This window comes from Seriola dumerili, unplaced genomic scaffold, assembly GCF_002260705.1.
Source record: "Seriola dumerili isolate Sdu_G_001 unplaced genomic scaffold, Sdu_1.0 BDQW01000322.1, whole genome shotgun sequence".
Taxonomy (NCBI): Eukaryota; Metazoa; Chordata; class Actinopteri; order Carangiformes; family Carangidae; genus Seriola; species Seriola dumerili.
The window spans coordinates 1,799,442-1,820,858 of NW_019174577.1; the positions used below are offsets into that span (position 1 = coordinate 1,799,442).

Here is a 21,417-nt window from a genome sequence, read left to right on the forward strand (position 1 = left end):
TGGTAAAATATGGTGCATTTTTATAAAATAAATGACCCCAAAGTATATAAAGTAATTAGAAAAAGTTCCCCCTGGACCAGCTACAATTTAACTAATGCTTACTTTTGATACTCAGCAAATACTTCTGTACTTTCTGTACTAAAATTATGAACACATAACTTTTACTTGTAATGGAGTATTGTTATCATGTGGAATTGCAACTTGCTTGAGTAAAAGATCCGAATGCTTTCTCAACCACTGTTAATAGTTTTGATACAAACTAAAGCAGGGACTTTCCAAATTCTTTCCAAGGTCTGCAGGATTAGCCAATCAAAACAACTTAAAACTGAGGTGATAGCTCCAATGCCTTTGGAAGTAACAGCAAATTGGGGGAAATGTTTGGAGGTTTTCACTCTAAGACCCTTCTTGTCATTTTGAAAATGTTCATGTGGGTATCAGATTTAAGTGCTTAACCGTACATGGACTTCACTTGAACTCCATGTCCGTGTTCCACAAAATTGAGGAAGTTTGTGTGACACCTTGTGTTAGTCTAGCTCTGGAGGAGCTAGCTGTTAGCAAGCGTGGCTAATCCATGGGCTGGCACAGGCCCAGTGCATGGCCATGTGTTCCTGCAGAGAGCAGCATTCCCCCAGGAGCTGCTGTCAGCACAAACTCAGGAAACAGTTATACTGTTCATATTTTTACGAGCTGCCTCTATGTGCAGCTAAAGTGAATCATAAGCTAATCACTGCCAGCTGCCCCCGGCCCTGCTCTCGCTAGTCTCTAGCTTGCTAGCTACTCAAGCTTGAGGTATGATGGGAATCTTTCATATGCTACATTAATCTCCCCTCTGATATTCGTCTTCACTGACCATCCTGCTCTACTCTACTTTTTCCAGACAGCCCACCCACTCCTGGTCTGCTACACTAAGAGTGATTTGACCATTGACCTGTTGATTCCTGAAGGTAGAGTCAGCGGGGATTTTAAAGTGTGGTTATCAGGTTGATGAACTAAATTTTATGAATACAGAGTAGGTCAAGAGGTTAGGGAGAATGGAGAGAGAAATGTAAAATATTCACTAACATTGCAGAATGATGTAACTTTGTTGGCCTATATTGCATTAAGATCATGTGGGAAAGAAATCTTAATGTGAGGTGTTTTTAAAGAGAACAAGGGGCTTAATGGTTTATGAGACCTCACCCTTTGCTTACTCTAGTGGACAATAGCTCAATGACTTCGACTTGAGTGACTCAGTGAATTTTTCTGTGAGCTGAAGTTCTTGGCTAAACTCCAGCCTCACAACAAGAAGATGAAAAGGCCACTCCAACCTGGACTGTCTGATGCTGCTCTGATCCACACAAGTCCAGACAAAATGACTCGTATTCAGGTATGTGGGCATAGACGTCATCACTACTGGAGTGCAACTATGGTCCAGAAACATTACGGCTTAGAAACTGCCTTTGCAGTCTTGGCTGACTGTATAGAGGCATGATGGGATGGAAAGAAACCTGAAGATTCATGAGCAGTCCTGCTCTGCTCCTCGTTCGTCTTCCTTCACCTGCAGCTAACTGTCCCACTAGGGAGCAGGGATCAGACCCTGTCCTGTACAGACCCTACATTCTCCACAAACACCCTCTGCCTGCCCTCTCATCTCCCCCCTCTGCAGCCGACCGTTAAGCCCTGCTGATGGATGACAGGGGCTTCTTTGGCGCAGATCGGTGGGAACACTTCTGGTTCTGGTTAGCAAGCTAAAGCTGTGCTTGAGAGACAGACTACAGCATCCTGGCTAAAGCTAAGCTAAAGCTAAGCCAGCCCCGCAGGCCCCAGTGTGAAGAGCACAGCCAGGGCTCAGGATATTTTTGGGGCCCTGGAAACTCTCTGTTAGTCCCAGAAAGATAACTGCCCCAAACAAAAAGGATCCATTCTTAATCACCATCCTTCTTGGAGGAATTTTGACAGTAAATCATCCAAATTTTTTTCCTTAAGTTAACTGTTTGTGTAGACGGGTTAATTGAGGACTACACGTTATTAACTGAGGACCACAAAATGAGTGACTGACCACATACTGCCATGAGCGACTACCTCAAAAATTTTTTTGTTTGGGTTGTGAGATTGACACTCATTTTCTGGATCGCTGGAGAATGATAATGACTGGAAGACAGGCAGTGTAGAGTTACGAGCCGTGAACGTCCCCCTTCAGGGCAGGAACTCTTAATGTAGCTCTGTGCCGTCTCTGCCGCCACTCGTAATTCAATTAGCCTGTGTCAATCACTGCCAAGGTATCAAACCAACTCCGTATTTATAATATTTGCAGAGGGGCTCTAATATCAATACTCAGGTAAAGGTAGTAGAGTCTCCCCTCTGCAATTATATAACCACATATGGCCGAAGCACTGAATGACAACATTTACCACCCATCTCTCTGTGAGCACAGGCCACCACAGTCGAACAGCCATCTCTATGAGAGAGGCCCTACACACACACGCACACGCACATGCACACGCACACTCACACACACACTCTGATCACACCGATCACCAAATGTATTTTAACTGGCATATTTTAATATTAACTTCAGAAAAATGACACTGGTATTCACTAAGTAAAAGGAGTCTAAATGGCCCATTTGAGCCAGAGTAAACACATTTAGCTATGAGGTCAGAGGCTGCCACACTAGAGGCAGGTTAGTTTGATAATTTTGTCAAAATGTTTAATGTCCTGCTAAACCGTTTGGGAAAAACAAGTGTGGCGCTGATATTGACTTTGGCAGCAGCCTGTATACTCAAGGCTTTAAACATGTAAATCAAATGCTCCATCTTCAGGCAAATGTAAGTAGACGTTTTATGCCCGGCTAGTTGTAGGTCCTGCCACAACTCGCTTTTTGACTCCTCACCCCGCCCTCCGTATATACGGTATGATGAACAGATAGAGCAGTGCAGTATGTGTGTGCGTGCATTCATGAGCGCTTTTGGGTCAAACATCTTGATTTGATGAAATCTGTAAATTTGGAAATTGCTGCAATTTTAATGCAGTGTTGTCACAAGTATGAAGGAGCTTAAGGTGGGGAAGCAAAGATATACATGAACAAGGGAGATTACTGGCATAATGGGCACTTAAGTTACATATGTAAGGAAAAAGGGGGATTCTCAGTGTGCTGCGCGCACACACACACACACACACACACACACACACACACACACACACACACACACTCAGATGTTCCTCATCAAGCACCCAAAGGAACAGACCCACGTCTCACATCCAATATGTCCCCCTGCCTGTGTAACCGCTGTTACAGCATCCCCTACTCAGGTCCTTTTCACTTTCCATTTCTTTCCCCACACAGGTAATTGTGCATGCTGCTGAGAAAGAGGCACTGAAACCACAAGGTAATTTCAACAGCATTCTCCCGCTTTCAAGGCCTGAAACAACACATCACCTTCCAGATGCTTCCAGGCCGACCTGACGTCTGTGAGCGGCGCTCGGACGTTTACATCCACACGGCTCAACCGCGCCGGCCCGCTGCACTGTTTGTGCTGGAAGTCGACCGGTCTGCTGTGCCTCACACCCCAATCACATGCAATCATGTGTGTTTCCTGGATTACTATATGTAAACTCCTCTCACTCACACACACTCCCACACACAGAGACACACATGAGTACAAATGCATGCACGGCTCTTAGAGTAAGAAAGCCATCAAACCTCATTGTGTCATATGCCTGTGCTGTATATACTCCCATAAAAGTGTATATACACACACAGACACCCAAAGAGCAGACCACAGAGTCAAAGGAAAGCATGTTTATGTAACATGATCACTTTTGTAACACAGGGTTTATGATGCATGATTCCATCCACTCTTTCTCAATGTTATTAAACTGTAAAAGACTGTTTTCCTTCACTACCTCCCTGGTTTTCGGCACATTGTTTAGTACAGTACACACTGTGCCTCCTGACGACACTTGGGCTCTGTAACTCTGCTCTGCTGGCTCTCTGGGGAAATCATCGGCACTAATAGGAACCATTCTGTTCCTCTCACGCACACATGCACACACGCACACACACACACACACACAGGCATACGCACACATGCGCACGCACATGCACACAGGCACAGGAGGATAAACCAAGATACATGAAAAGAGCTGTCCATCCCTGCTGAAGTGTCCCCGAGCAAGGCAGTTGTACAGATTTTCTATTTACTCTTTTGAATTGTTGGTATCTTGTGCAAGAGGCAGCCTTGTAAAAACGTGTGTTCAGTAGAGTTAATTAATGTATTCACGTCACAGTCAATTGAATACAAACACATTTTCTTTTTGCCAAGATTTAGCAATACTGGCGACACTTACTAAATATTACTAAATCATCCTCAGTTTTATTGCTCTCTCTTTTAAAGCATCCCCAGATGTACTTATTTTCACAATTATCTGGAGGATGCATCATCTTTTGAGATGGTATAATATAATACAGTTCAGTTTGTTGTATGGCCCATCAACAGATGGAGTGTCTAATGCAGTGGTGATGGTCTATACAACATGAGCACCTACAGAAGATTTGTACAATATGAATTGTTTGATAATGCTTTCTCCTTTCAGAGAGAATCTGCTGATTCTTGCCTTTTGTGGGTGAAACAACTCACAACACAAACATCAGAGGATGATGCTATCACGCTGCTTTGACAGTTTACTGTCATTTAAGTTCGAATCATGTTCGGCCAAGCGGTTCGGTCATCATGCTGACACCATCGTATCCAGTAGAGTTGGGGGACCTTATGAACACTGACTCCAGTGCCAGAAATAGAGCTGGTGATGTGTCCTGTTGACCCTGTGGTGACCAGCACAGCCCCTCTTCCCATGAGGCATGTCGTAGGGGTTGTAGAGTTGAGTTTGTTTCCAGTAAGACAGCCAAATGGGTTTGTCAGCAGGACCGAGAGGCTTAACCTAACATGAGCTAAGTGGGTTCGCCCTGTGGTTCGTCCCGGATTCAGGATAATAAATAGGTGAAAGACAATGGAAACAAAGGGTGAAGAGTGTGATCATAATGATAATATCTGGGTGATGCTTAGTAGAGGAAGAAAGTTTGTGCTTTGCTAAGTTTTTGACCTTTGTGTATTTGTGAGGATACATACACAGACTGGTGTATGTGAGAGTAAATGTGATTCATGATTCATCTTTGTCCACTGAGTCTTTACTTATGACTTAGCCTCACACATCTGAATCTGCTGCAGAGGCCAATTAGAAGAGGTTTCGGTCATGTGACAGGATTGTGACAAAGACTTACATGACTGTTCATAGAATTTTCCACTAACTAATCAGGAAATTTACCAGTTTATTTTTACTGCCCTGCTGACACATTTCTAATTTCCCCACCCTTACCAGAAAGTTTTACAGTACGTATGACACATCCCAACATCTGAATACATCCATGTTATACGTGCACCAAGGACTCACCCGTCTCTCGTGCTGTCCATGGCGGTCAGTGGGGACAGGTGATGAGGGCTGCCGAGCTCCCGGTCTAGTCTGTGTTGTCGTGGGGGAAGGTCAGTGGCGGAGACGGGGTTTGGGTTAGGGGAGAGGAGCTCCACTGAGGCGCTGTGATGGGGGGTGCTGGAGCCAGTGTACAGGCCTGAAAGACAAACAAAGCTAATTCAGTAAATGTGCCAAATAAACCCGAGGGCCCTGCGTTCCATCTTTCCTTTGAGCAAATTAGAAGCCCTTTCATGGCAACAGGATTTTGTTTTGACAACCTTCATCCAATCAGAGAGCTTTGTAAAATAAAATGTTCTGTGTTTGCGCTGTCTGTAATTTAGGGTACATTGTTTGTGCTGCCACAGGGATCTGCCTTGTTTGTCCTTTAAGCTGATTGTTCTTATTACACAATAATAAACTAAAATGTTGCATATGTTTTAACAGTGACTTTGAACAGTAGGGCATTTAAAAGGGTGGATAAGGTTACTGGATAGCCTCTGTTCTGTGTGTGTGTTTGTGTGTCATGGTTATGATTTTGAGAGTACATACAGGCGTACTGTATTTAACTGTGAGCATCCAGTATATGTGATGTGTTTCAGAGTGTGCACATCTACTGTATCCGTATGATTTTTTTTCAAACATCCTTCCCACTGCTGGTAATGTTCAGAAGAGAATGGAATAACTTTATGACTCTGTTCCATAATGTCCAATATGTCTTTCACTATTCAATCACTGAGTTTTCAATTACATTTGATTAACGTTTTGTTGACGCAGCAGTCTGTAGGAGGCCATTATTTTCTACTGATGCTGGCTGCTTGTTGCCAGCTTTTTCTACTGTTTCAAGCTGCAAACTATGATTAAACAATGATCCATTTTTTTGATCCAGAATGCCCTGCAAACTAGGGCTGCAACTAATGATTGTCATTATTGATTCATGTTTTATTTGTTTTTAGTTTTCATTTTTAATGAAATATGCCCATCCCAAAGTTCCCAAAGCCCAAGGCGACGTCTTAAAATTGCTTGTTTTGTCCAACCAACATTTTAAAAATGAAATGTATTCATTTTATAACAATATAACATAAAAAAGTAATAAATCTTAACATCTGAGAAGTTTGAACCAGTGAATTTACCACTTTGGCTCTACTTGGACATTTCACTCTGTGAGTATGCTGCAATATTTCTGATCTGTCAGACCTTACTTTGAAATTTTCCAATGGTTTAGTTCCATTAACATTTAAATATGTTGCTCCAGAGGGAAAGAATAGTACAGTCAAGAACTAGATATTGTAGACACCAAGAGAAACTGAACTGGATCTCCACTTGTTCCCCCAACACAGTAAATCTACTCTCTCCATCTTCTTCTGCTTTTATCGCCTGATTTCTTTCCCAGCATCCACGAGGAGAACCGCGCGCTGACTGTCTGGTGCCGTTAACCAGCAACTAGAGGGGAAGACAGGAAGAGATGAAAGGAGGAGAAGAGATCGGTGCTCCTGGTTTTGCTGTTTCCAGGAACAGCTGTTCTCAAATGGAAGCATGCCGAGGCCTGATCTGACAGCACTCTGAAATGGTTACAAACTTGATTCATTACCCCCCAAATCATCAGTCACAGACCTTAAATGTTTTCCCCTTTAGCCCCAACATCTGCTACCAGAGCGGCAAAACAGACGACAAATAATGGCTGTGATTGCCTCAATTTCATCACTAGTTCCTTGCAGAGGGAGACAGAGAGGATCTGATGGCACTCTTTAAGAGTTAGTGGAGAATTATGTTCTGAAGATGTTGTGTAAAGGCTTCTGGATGAGTTCAGAAAGAAAGTTCTGTGTGAGAAGGAGATAGAGAGGTAAATCAGCCACTCAGCATAACAGCAGGAACGTGTAAACCCCTGCACTAAAACTATGAGGAGTCCTTCCTCTGGTTAATCAGGGAACACTCTAATTATGCTCAATAAAACAGAATGGGGCTTCTCATAAGTCTCACTGCAGCCGTGTGAATAAGAGCAGACTTATAACCAGCGAACAGGAAAACAAGTTCAGCTCTGACTGGAAGCATGAGTCATTTTCTGCTCCACAAGTGTTAATGATGGGATGGCTGCCCACTTTGCTCCACCTCTTCCATGCATCCTATTGGCCCCAGAACAAAGTGAAACTCATGTAAATGGAGATCCTGAATGCCAACCTGCGACATCTCTTTGCTGGCCTTGAATAACACTGCATCCTTGAGCGCTTTGGCATCAGCTCGTGAGAGAGCTCCTCAGGGCTTTAAACCATTTAAAACAAGAGAGCAAGCAACATCCACTCAGACACAGAGGGAGGCCGAGGGTAAAAAGCCAAGACTCAGAGGCCCGGTTCGACATTCAAAGACAAGTTGAGCGTTCACAGTCGTCAAACGGTGCGCAGAGTTCCAGCAACAATAACAGAAAGCAACGGGGAGGCTGGACGGGGTACAGGAAGAAAACAAGGACAGATGTGTCCATAAACTTAGGAAGCTGTGGGGCATCTTTCTTGTCTTTAAGATTGTTATAATCTATTTATCTGTCTCTTGTTCCCAATCCAGAGTGGTGTTGACTTTTGGTGACGGTCGAATTCATCAATTAGAAAAATGGAAGGTTTAAAGGCCACATGTGATGAGTAAAAGTTTCCGTTTGTAGCTGCTGCTAATGGTTTTTGCAGTCTTTGCATGACAAGATGACAGACTAACATGATATGGTTATGAAATACAAACCAAACAAACAAAAGTGCAAGGTTGTAACACTTAAACTTAAATACCCCAGTACAGTCCAGCCACTAAAATGTTTATATAAAATGTGTATAAGCAATTACAGATAAATTATAGTGGTGTAATTTGTTTATATTTGACCAAAGGCGTCGTAAGTATGATTTTTACTGCCTGAAAGCACAAAATGACCATAATACATCTGCAGGAATGTTGACATGGCTGTTGATTACCACCAATGACTCGGTGATTGCTTTGCCAGGTGTCGTGATTTCTGGCGGTCAGACCTCACTTGCTGGCTTGTTCTTCTGTTTTGGAACAAATACGCCCCGGCCATTGATTTTTGGAGATACAACCAGACTCTTGCACTCACATTTTGAATTGCTCAACCATGGAGGATAATGCTACTACTGGTGTCATATGACAAGTTGTGTTAAAGTCAAAGAGCAAATGATTAAGAATTATTACTTGTTATAATATATTTCAGTTGAATTCATGCAGGAATTAACTTATACTCTCACATTTTGTGACATTTTGCCATGTGGAAGGTGCATCGAGAGAGAGAGAGAGAGAGAGAGAGAGAGAGACTTTCGGATAACTTAAAGTTATTCTATGTAAGTTTTCCAAAGTAAAATGTCTAGAAAGGACTAGACCTATGTTATCAATTTTTTTGAGTTGTGTACTTACATTTTCCCAAATGCTTTCAGCAATTCTCAAACCTAGTGAAATCCGTGATTTTAATTTATGGTCATGGTCCGTTTCATTTGTCAATGACGTCATATCCCCTATATACTTGCGTCAGTGTTGTGGTTGCCAGAATTTCAAAATTGAAACATTTTTAAGGCAAGATTTTAGTCATCAGACATCTGGATCTTAAGTTACCAGAGAAAAAAAGCCAAGTAAGTGTAAGGCAGCTCAGTTCCCGGCCGCTCCGAGACATCCTGTGTCTGTTGAACTGCGTCGGTGAACCAGTGATTTCTAATGTGACCCCTAGTGGCAGAAGCTACATACTGTGACAACCATGAGGTTACATTGTCAGGGTGTTGGATGACAGAGCAGCATCCTGTGTGCACCTGTGAAGATGTCTTGGCCCAGTCCAGGAGAACGACCATCTTTGCCGTTGTAGAGGTGCTGCGAGGAGGTGGAGCTCTGAAGGTGCTGCATGGACAAACAGTCACTCAGGACATCCTGCTCCAGGTGAGGGCAGGGCCGAAGCTGTCGATCATAAAGATTAGAATAACATGACATTAACTGAATACAAGAAACTATGTTGAATCAATCAGAGAGAACTCCATCTGCTCTGCAAGATTACACAACCGAAGAGCAAAACAAGGCTTCAGTTTTGTCTATTTGTAGGTTGGACCCTATGTGGGGTGTGTGTTTTCTCTTTTCTCTTTTAATGTGATTGTCGTGTTAATTTGAAACAGTAACTCAGCAAATGAGAATACATCGTCAGTCAGGGGGAACCAGAGGAGAGATCATACGCTCCTTTTTGAGTCATTCGTTGGCCTTGGACATTATGAGTAAGTGATCCCTGTACCAACTCAGAGCCAAAGTGAGATTGCTTCTGTTTCTCTCACTGCCAGCAGTAATGGGGGCAACTGAAGACACATTTCAGCTTCAGAGTCGATCACACGCCACGCAGAGGAAACCTAAACCTAAGGAAACTTGTGTCAGTTGGTGAAATGGGACATCTGCCTTATGGATCAGTGGAACAGCTGACCTCTGTTGTATACATCAGTGGATTTCACTGTAATAAAACATTACAGTTGCTGAGGTACACACCAGGACTGTACTAACAACCACATCTTGTTCTTTCCTCAGGAGATTTACCTTCAAAGATCCTGAGAAGCCAACACAGAGATCAGGATAGAACTATAGCTAATATTCTGAAGTGTACAGAAGAGAAGTAATTTTAAACCAACAGTGTGAAACGAAACACGGCCAGCCAGAATTACATTAAGGCAATGACTGGAGACAAGGGGAATCTGCCAGTAAGGTATCTGGCATCTGCTTTAGACCCAGTATTGGATGAGGAGTTATGGAAAAACAACAGCAGTGGACTTGATCTGCTCAGTGCAGTATATTTACTATTCATCTGTGAGTTGAAGGTTAACCCTGGTTTCTTCTTGTCGACAAATCCCATGAACCCAAGACCAAAACCAAAAATAATTCGATCCCAAGTATTGCCTGTGCAGGAAAAGCCTGATATAGCTCACCCTAGTGAATCCTAACCCACAAACTAATAGAACACATCAGTGATCCACAATGTTGCACTGGGTGACATGTTCCTTCATTATAATCAACAAATATGCAATTATGCTAAGCTAACAAACATTCTTCAGTCATTACCGGCAGAACATTTTGTCATTTTGTAATTTAAAATGCATACACTTTACATAAATATTAAACTGAATTTTGATCAAGTGTTAGGGGAGATATATATTGACCATACTAAAGTGCTATATATTAGCAAGCTAATGTTATCTTCGTCAGCTGGTTCTGTTAGCTTCGTAATGATTATGCCCATTAGTTACTATGTGGAAATATTTTGTCAAAACTAATTCCTGTTTACAAACCAATTTGTTTAGCTTTAATTGGTTTATTTATTTTAATATTTTATTTATTATTTATTTAATGCTTTATTCACAAAGAAACCCTATCCTGTTTTAATTCGGTAACGCGTAAATCTCCACTTAGTAAACAATTGTGTTTTGATTCAGCTAAATTTGAACTTAAGAACATCGAGTTCATCTGGCTCTGAATCCGTTATATGTGGGTTCAGTTGATCATAAAGTCAAAATGTGAACTAAATGCAGATGAAGTTTTATTTTCGTCATCATGCTGTGATATCAATTATCTTGATTAATACATAATTTTGAGAAGAGTGTATAATAGTAAGAAGTGATAACTTTATGATGCCAAGAGGCATAAAAATCTGGCGGTGTTGCTCTGAGTCATTTGGACCAGAACAAGTCAAGTGTGTCGTTGAAAGAAAGTGCTCCAGTTACACATGACTAAGGTCAATGCCGTCAACCAAGCTTTTTTCTCCATCATCATTCCAATCCTTTCAATGAGGCTGTCTTTCTCCCTATGCCTGTCTGTCCGTATATCCACTAATCCAGCCTTTGTTATTCCATGAAAATCAATTCCACATTTTGATTTTGTGGTTGGACTGTGGGTGGAAACATTCTTCAGCATTATCACGACAATCTACTTTACCCTCTGATTTTTCCCATAGACTTCATCAACAGCAATGAACCAAGTGGACAGATAACAACTTAATCTGTGCGTGACTTACATCTTTTAAGACCTTCTGCCTTCTTGGCCACTGACATCACAAATAATGGCACTTGTCAACATGCTGGCATCATCCACGTTATGATTTCACAAGTTATGATTCGTTGCTGTGTGTCAGTAAATGTGTATGTGCGTGTCCTCCTGGGAGAGCCTTATGAGTGCCCTGCAAAACATTCATCACGTGTAATTGGGGCTCTGTTTTCCCCACAGCGACACTCCTAACAGTTTCTCTCCGGGCTTGCTCCAAGAGTGGAGTAAGAGCATTTGTTTGACATTTGTCCATAACATCTGGCCACTGGGGTATTCTACACTACAGCTTATTAACAATGCTACAAGTACACATGTGTTTCCCTTTACGATGCTAAGCAAAGGAACACATCATCCAGCCTGCCACTATCCAGCCCCTTCCACAACAATGAGCCCATTCTCTCCGTTATTTACCCGCTTCCAGTCAGGGAAAGAATGGGCTTTTGACCATGAACACGATGAAATGTGGTCAAACCTGATCTATTGTTGGGGAAACGATTCTCAGAGACACCCCTATAGTCCACCCCCGGCTTCCCAACCCCTAAATTAAAGCAACTAGATAGATCTGTGGATAATACAGATCAGACCAGGGCAGATTATATAAAGTGCTCTGTTTGTAAAACCTGCAGCCCTACCATATTGACTTGAATCAGTTCATACTGGAAGTTTACCAAGAAAAAGATGCACAGTAGTTCCCGAGCAGGGTATACTGTAGCAGCTGTGTTGCCGTCTACGCAGGCACAGCCACCCATACATACTGTATGCCCACTAGAATTTTTTTTTAATGCAAAATGAACAATAACAGATAATATTCCTTGAAAAAAAATCTTAATATACTGTAGACCCAAAGTTTGACTTTAGGTAACTTTCATTTTCTTTCATTCACACGATAGAATTTTGGTTCCTTTTTGGAAACATGCCTTTTTCTTACTACTTGACAAAATCAGGTACATATGGGTTTTTTTTTATTTTTTTTTATAGCTTTTCCTTCCCACTCTTGTACAAAGTATCTTACCTTTCTACGCACCTGTTGCTCTTTGGCTGAGTGGATCTTGACGTGCTTGCGTAGGGAGCTGGGATCTGTGTAACGCTTGGTACAGCCAGGGATCTGACATGCATATGGTTTCTATGAGAAGAGAGAAAATATTTCACATCAGTTTTAAGAGTGTAACACATTTGAATGAGCTTTATTGTAAGAAAGACAGCAACAGAGGAAAAAGCAGGGCAGCTATTAAAGAAGACACCACAGGAACTGAAAAATTAAGGAGCAAAATCAATACACAGTGAGTTTGAAATGTGTTGAATTAAAGGCAAAGTTAAAGTCCTACCTTCCAGCTGAGAAACACATAATTTGAAGTAAAAGGAAGAGCAGAAAAAGGATGAAAAGAAAAGACAAACAATCAGTTGTAAAACATTTTAACACCAAATTTATCTCGACACGACAGAACTGCCATGTTTTATTAATCATCTGGTTGGTCTGTGTTGTGTTTCACTTTTCCTTCTCTCCTCAGCAATGAAAGCTCACTCTCCCAGTACCGACAACATTAATACTGCATGATTAATAATGATAAATTAAGTCTTTAAGATTCTAAATAATCAGCTAATTAAATATATCAGAATTTCTTTGTGGCATGTTTGTTTGTGCTACACTTTCTGAATTTCTATATTGCATGCCATGAAAATAGACCTGTTATGGGAAATAATGTTTAGTGGTACTCTATACCATCAATCTGTACGTCAGTGTGGGTGCTGACATACAGATTGGTCGTAAAGAGAGAGATGTAGGCACATTAGTGTAACAGAAACGACTATAAAACAACTACACTGTCATGGAGTTTCCTCATCATTTCACATTCCTCTCATTAACCAAGCAAATATAGTATATAGCTCGCTGATTGAGGGATTTTTCCCCTCACGGCAATTTTTCTTTTTTCATCCTCGAATATAAGTTGCCCATTAAAGTGTAAGTGGATACGCGTCTTTATTAGCTCTGCCTCCATACCTCAACCTACTCTGTAAATAATCCATTGTTATTCCAAGGTGCTTACAGTGCCACTCATCTCCGCCATGTTTGTTTTGCCAAGTAACGTACCCAATACGTTGCTGAACCCTTAGTTTAAAAAAAAAAAAAAAAAATCAAGCATGACTTCTGTGTAGAATAAATATCATTAAAGCTTGAGAATGATTTTCCCCCCAAAGTGTTTTTGGCAGGGCAGGCAGCTGGGCAGGCGCAGCGAAGGCCTTAGCAGGGTGTTAATGTGAAGCCATAAGCATCGGGGTTCCAGATTAGCTGTATCATTTGTCCTACTGTGGAAAGAGTGGGTGTTGGGAGAAAATCCCTAACTGACAGAAAAACAAAAGTCTGCATTCAAATTTCTCCTTTGGTAAAAACTCTGAATGATTTACTACTACACTGACCAAAAAGCATCTGTGGCTGGCCAGTACAGGAACAGATGGGGGGCATGCTGGAAATGAATGTATAAAAATACTCCTAAAATGAATTCCTTTTTAAATTAAAGCTTTATTACTTTCCATCATTGAAAACAATACAAAGGGATTACAAAATAGTTTTTGAGACATTTCATAGTGGGGAAGGAATTTTTTTTTCATCCTCGTTATGAACATTAATTTTTCAGTGATAAATATTCAGATTTGTAGGGTCTTGTTGTGTCAGAGACATGTCATTATGGCTCCTACTGCATGTTTGTCTGTCCTCCAGGGATCCCGCCTCTGCCTCTCCCTTTTTTTTTCCTTTTGCTTAAGTTTATTCTTGTCCAAATCGAGGATGCAGTGATGTTCTGGTTGTCAGGCCCTCTTGAGACAAATGTGTAATTTTAGGTAGGCCCATAAAAGTTCAACTTTATTGACTTGACTGGATGTGGCTCTCTGGCAGGAGAGCAAAAAGAATTTGCTCTGAATTTGGACTGACATAAACACAGATTTCATCAACTGATTACATTCATAGACTTTTTAAAACACTCTATTCCTATCCAATATAATGTCCTTGATTTCTATCTACAGTTTAAAGCTGGTTAGTTGTTTACGTTTATTGTCTTAAGTATCCAGTAGCATATACAGTGGATAAAAATATCATGAGTAGGTTGTTTAAATTGGAGTAGTGTGATATAAAGCGGAAATTACATTAAAATGCAGAGGAGAAAAGTGAAATGTTCTAATGGCAGAGGAAACAAATACCTCAACTGTACTTAAGTATATAATTTGAACAAAACAACTTATTTACTCCGTAGCTAAGTTGGCGTGCGCATGGTGATAAAGTGAGTATTGGTGGGGTTACTGAGACATGACGAGTGGCAGCAAGGTCTGACTCAACCTTTCCTTCCCTCTCCACAGGTCAGAGAAACAGGCGAAGCTCTGTCTGAGCTCACTGCTCCAATCCAAGTCCGTTATGGCCTGAGCTGCGACTCAGCCTAATGGAACTGATCATTTAATGATCTGTGGCATGTCACTGCCAGTGTAGGGAGAGTGAGAATGCCACACTGACTGACAGCAAATTAAAGTCTAACACTGTCAAGACGTGGAAATGGGCACTGAGGCTTGGACGGCAGCGCAGTTTTTCATGTTGGCATAAAAGTGAAGTATGAGCAAAGCTTTATTCAGCGATACACACCCACACATATGCAGAGGGGACAGTCAATGCCAGTTATCCCACGACTATTTTTTCTTTAATTTGCATATAATTTAATCCCTGAATGGATTTTATAGGAAGTAAATGCAGCCTGTATCTGAAAAATGTAAACACCTATAGTCTATAATTTCATTCAGCCACCCTTTCCACTACACTCCGACCACCCAGACTATTTTAACTGCTGGCCTGAGACATGTTAAACATTAATCTACTCTGGTGAATCATTGGGAGGTGAGACAGAGCAGAGACTTAGTTTCTGACCGTGTCCAGGTGAGTGCGCTGATGCTTGGCGCGGTCGCTGGAGTTGCTGAAAGCTTTCTGGCAGCCGGGGTGCTGGCACAGGTACGGCTTCTCTCCTGTGTGGCTCCTCAGGTGGATCTTCAGGTTCTCCAGACGTGAAAACGCTTTGTTACAGCCCTCAAACTGTGGAGGAGGGAACACAGCGTGCGCGCGCACACACACACACACACACACACACACACACACACGTATACAGATGACACAGGAATGCATGCACACACAGATCCCAGGTATGCACAGAACCACACAAGGAAATAAACAAACACCCACATGCATGCGCGCACACACACACACAGAAAAAAGAAATCAATCAGTGTAAATCTGGTAAATTCTGGTACAATGTGGGCTCTGTATACGTGTCTGTGTGTGACTCAGAAAGAAGTCCCACTCTTTCCCTCAGTCCCTTGATCACTCGCACAGCTGGAGGAGTTCACTCTACACCACATATTCACTAACTATGGAAAAGTGAGAGATGCTCAAGAACACGGGTGGTATGATCACGAGCATATTTTCCATGGCTCTTGAATTACACAGCCAATCCAAGGACCTTTGTTTAAAACCACGTCCACTTGAAAGACAGCGGCGTGCTTGACAGTACACCTGCCTCAAGGCTGCTATTTAAATTGAAGGGGAAACTGGGAGTGTGCCGTAGAGCAGCGGTTAATGGACTGTAATGCATAGCATAAGATAAGTGTTCTGCTGTGTATAGTACATTAGACTGACAAGTGACAGTGACTGTAAACAAGCTCGTATCCGACCCAGCTTGGCCCATTTGATCCCAACCACTCAGCCAATGAGCACCACAGATTTGTTAACATGTGAATGATTTATGAGGCTTCTCGTATATCCACTCCTGCTCTTAAGCAGAAAACACGGCTGATTGGTTCATGAGGCTGTCTATGTCAAGACCCCCTGCAGGGGCTGCCGTGTAAAGAGTCACAAAGTGCATGGGTGTACAGTGGTATGGTAGGCTCAATGCTACTTATATCTAACTAATGTTAATCCCATTTAGGTTTTCAGCAGCACCTTGACATCAGTATACTTGGGAGACGTGACTGTCACAAGGTAGAGAAAAGAAAACAGAGATAAAAAGTGGTGGTGGAGATGGAAAGATGAAAAAGCACATAGCACCACAAAGAGTCAAAGGTTGCTGGTGAAGCACGCTAAAATAACTATTAGTCCTTTCTGATCAAAAGGTTCCGGGAACTATGGGACCAAAGGCACTGAACTCGGGAACTAAAAGTCCCTTTTGCACTTTGAGTTTCCACCACATCTGAATAACTGTAAGGATCAGACGGATGAGATTAATGACAGATGGCAACATCTGAAACACAATTTTCACACCAGGAAACAACAACAACAACAACAACAGAGTGATCCCGTTGATCTTTGTATTTACTGTGGTGTGACTGATGTAATGAATGAATGTAAAGGAGACACGCAGAGCTGGAGACGTCTCTAAAGTAGACAATGTGAGTGTTTGATAGTTTAGTTAGTAGTTTAGTTTTTATTGATTTCAGTCTCATCTCTTTTTTTTCAAAGCAGTCAGGAAGTCGACACAAAGTCTAATTTTGCTGTTCACATTAATAAACATCAAGAAATGTCCACCCCTGCTTCCAATATCGATACTGGCTATTATTATTAGGAAGTCTATTCCTTCCTTATTTTGTAAATTAAGCTGTACACAAGATGTAGTTGTTTGTAGTTTCTGTGTTTGGCAAATTTGTCCATGAACCATCAGAAAGCACTACCGCCTGGAACAAGGACTTTTTTTTGTTCCTGGTCAAAACTTGGATTAACTTTCCCCTGGGAAAGTTCCCGCAGTAAAAACTCCCTAGATTTTAATATTCCAAACTCTTTGTTGATCACATAAAAATTATACACATGGTAGCCATTTTATTTTTTTTTATTTTCATACATTAGTTAAGGTGCGAGAATTACTGTGGTGAGACTATTCATACTGTGGCAAAAACATAAAGTAGAGGTTCAAGCATTGAGAAACAGGGAGCAAGGACAGCAATTGGTCTGTTAAAAACAAAGGTGCAACTACTCTGACTCTGAAGTTACCCCCTAAAACGCCAGACAGTATCCTCTAGCTTAACAGCTTCACCACTTAAACTAAACCTTACCCAAAACTAATTTCTGTCAAAGAGCTAAACTGACCTTGGTGCAAATAAAACTGTTGCAGAGCCTCTGAGGTCTCTACTGTCCATTGTACCCTGACCTTTAGTGAAGCCTGCTAACAACAGGTCGGGTTACAGCTAAGGAGAGAGTGACACCATTCTTCTAATGGGCCTTCAGCTTCATCTGGGCTCAATGCTCATCCCTGGCCTCCTTCATTCACTCACACAGCACAGGCAGGGCCTTCTATTCACCCAGGCTCCATTTAATATAGGCGAAACCTAAGCCTGTCATGGTAGAGCTGTGTTAGGTGACCAGGCTGATCTGTGTGTGTGTGTGTGCGTGTGTGTGTGTGTGTCGCTCAGTAAGAGAGTCTTAATCTGCTCGCTTATAGCCACACAGCACACAACTCCTCATGAAGTTTGTAGGAGCTTTGAGCCGATGAGTTTGGAAACAAAAGCTTCCTCTCATCATGATCAGATCGATGTTTCTTTTCTATTTCAGATTTTTTACGAGTTTTTGAGGTTGATTTTACTGAAAACAACCCTGGGCAAACATAAATGCACAAAAACATAACATGGGGTTTTATACATGCCTCTGACTGAGAATAAAGCTTGACATTTTCTCATCTCGTTCAAGTAGGACTCAGTATTGATGGTGCCAATACAATACCTGAGTTTTAGTACCATAATAATACATTTTTTGATATCTCACTGTGAGAAATATAAACACGTTTCTCTACAAAACCGCTTTTTTCTGATAAATAAAATAAGCCAAAAGCACCAGTATGTGTTTGTCTCAGCACCAAGCAGTAATATAATAACTTCCCCCAAGTTAAACCACAGTCTGAAATGACCAAAGTTATGATTTATAATATCTGATTAAAGAATAAGTAGACATGATCAAGAAAACCTTCAGTACTTGACAGTTTCCAATACTCAAACAGTTCCAAAGCGTTCAATAGCCAGCCGCATGCTCAAGAGTTCAGCATAATTAGTGGCAATCCACTCATCTATTTTTGGATTAAGGTTACGTGTAGTGTGGTTTAAGTTAAGGCCATTAACTTGTCCCAAAGTGCCCATGACAAATGCATAAAATGTACGCAAGCCAAAATGTCTCACTGCTTGACTAGACAGCAGCATAACCTTACATTAAGGAGGACGGGAATGAAATATGAGGAAAAATATCACGTAGGATTCCACAACGCTAGAAAGACACATAGACTGTCCAGGCTTCAGCATGCAGCCATGGAAAATATCTTTACGATTTCATGTCGCACAATGTTGCACAGAGGAAACATATTATTCTTGAGTCATGCCAATCAAATGTTTCAGCTGGAAACGAGAGAGGCAGCCAGGGTGGGAAAGTTTAATAAAAATCTCAGTGCAGAGGAACATCCACACTGCCATACCGGTCATGACAGACACGGTCCATGCTGACTGCTGAAATACGGCGCCGAGCATTTGAGTTGGGAAAACAAACACGGCTATTATTGACTTGCCAAAAGTGTGTATTTATGTATAAGGGAATAATCACTCTTTCATTGCTTTCTTTTCTGCAGTACAAATTTGAGACTAAATTATAGTTAGGGGTCCATGGAGGAAACCGTGTTAATCGTGTAGAGCGTATTATTACTCAGGGAGCGGGACTAGCAGGGAGACAGCTGAGTATGAGGTTTTCCTGCCTGATGGGAAAACCAATAGGCAACGCCACCTCTAGGCATGGACATTACCCAGCAACCCTGCATGAAAAATTTTATGCTACAGTAAGATGTTTCAGCGCGGCCAATCTTCTGGTTAAAATGGCTTCTTTCAGTGAGTTCAGTGATTGTCAACTTCATTTTGCGTATTTGGGGCACACGGTGCTGTAAAATACACCAGTACTGCTGGGACTGACGGGGGAGAAAGTGTTTTCACAGTGTTGATGTGGGCAGTATGTGGTCCTACGGCAGTTATACATCCTAGGTCGTGGGTCTGATTCCCGCTAGACTGACGAACGTTACAGATATAATGATGATAAAAGCCAATGAAAATAACAAAAACAAGTTAAAAGGACATATGTCAGTACATCCTCTATATGTTCCATAAGGAGTTGCCTAAAATGTAAACTGTTTAGAAAGTAATGAGCACATAGGTCAAAGTGGTATAAACAGAGAGCCGTGGTGGCTGAGGCTTCTGACACAGGATCGATTTTACCTTTGATATTATCTATGAAAACAGTTTAGATGGCGCTAATCACATTAATTGCTTTAAACGTGTTTAGTTTTCCTCTCTGCAAACCTCCGTCTAAGGTAAACCGACAGATCACCACACGAGGGGAGCGGCACTGGCAGCGTGGAGGGATTTGAGCCCCGTTTGACACCATTTCACTCTTGAATGGGGTGGGGGTTCAGTAGCTCGGTAAACATTGGGGATGACAGCGGGGTCTTGACTTGGTTGAAGGGGGCAAGAGCGGGTTGAAAGGGTGGACAGGCAGCTGATCACAACAGACAGATTATGGGCGCAGCATGCAGGCTGGTGGAGGTGCGTGTCCCGCCTGAGGCCTTCATGGGAAATGACTCCTGACTGGCAGGGAGAAGGCCAAACAGTGTCGAAGCTAAAAGGCAGCAGTGTGCAGCTCTCCTCACATGCGGCGGCTCATTAGCAACCTGCAGGAGCTGCAGATGATGCGAACAAACCAGCCGTTATGGAGGGGTGTTGGGGGAAAATATGGCTGCTGACATGTAGGACAGAAATCTGATTAAAAGCTTTGATGAATGGCATAAGAAGAGAGATGGAGAGAGGAGAGAATCAGAAGTAAGGCAGAGGTTCTGCTCTTGGAAAACAATATCTGACTGTTGCTTGTAGCCAAGGTCATCGACTACAGGACTCGTTTTTTTTTCCTCAAGAATAAGTTCCAGGATTTTCTCTCCTGACAGCAGAGCTTTTCTAGGGTTGCTACAGATGCGAGGGAACCCTTTGATATCTCCCTCAGCACGAAGATATCTCTCAGGCCTCGGGCAGTAATTGTAGATCAGGCCTCTGATTAATGATGGGGAGATGGGATTCAACTGTTCGGCTGCTAACTAGCATGAAATTCACTATTACTCATGTTCAGAGCCCCCCCCCCCCCCTCATAAAAGAAAAAAGTACTCAGAGCCTAACAGCCTCAACAGGCTTTCCGCTGTGATTAGTTTTGCCTAATACATCCAGGCTCCTTTACTGCCAAGCCTGACAGACACGATGAAGGGCAAAAAGAGTTTTGGTGGCAAACGGAAACACTGCCAAATAAAACATGTTATAAAGTGCCAATGCTCAAAAGCAGCCTGTATAACTTTATGAGTATGAAAAAAAAGCGGTCGCTGGAATGAGTTGGTTTATCACAAGGTGTCTTTCTCTGCCCTGACCAACGAGGAAAACCACCAACACTTCAGGATCTGTTCGTAGGGGAGGCTGTGGAGCAGAGTGCCCCGGCTGTGGATGGGAGGAACATGTGCATTTAATCTGCCTGCTTCCAAATGCCCTGTGGCAACCACAGCAAAGAGCAGAAAAACGTAAATGGATGAAATTATATCCATATGATTCAACGAGACAGCTAAGGAGAGACAGGTTTCTCATGCGCTTCGTCAGGATACAAAATTAAACACAGCTTGGCTAAAACATTTGCATTACATAGTTTACACATATCATTTCCACTGTGAAGCGGGACCCTTTTAGCAGCCAGCCTCATCTGTTGCGAATAGGGCTTTAATTTGAATCAAAGATAGCAATGAACTTTTTTTTTTTTTTTTTTGCTTTTTCAGGAGAAAAATGAATTTAGAGAAACTTGAGTTGTTTGTGCTTGACACATCTCTTCTCTTCTCCCCTGTGTCCTGCACTTTGCTT

General features: G+C 42.0%; 1 protein-coding gene across 1 annotated transcript in view; it reads right to left on the bottom strand.

Annotated features, from left to right (window-relative positions):
- Positions 1-21,417, bottom strand: part of LOC111232085 (zinc finger protein GLIS1-like) — a 69,717-nt gene that overhangs the window by 4,315 nt on the left and 43,985 nt on the right. Inside the window, exons 5-8 of the mRNA XM_022759439.1 lie at positions 15,395-15,556; positions 12,503-12,613; positions 9,234-9,375; positions 5,431-5,605 (exon numbers count right to left, since the gene is read on the bottom strand). Coding sequence (XP_022615160.1) covers positions 5,431-5,605; positions 9,234-9,375; positions 12,503-12,613; positions 15,395-15,556 — 590 coding nt within the window. The remainder of the gene's footprint in view (positions 1-5,430; positions 5,606-9,233; positions 9,376-12,502; positions 12,614-15,394; positions 15,557-21,417) is intronic.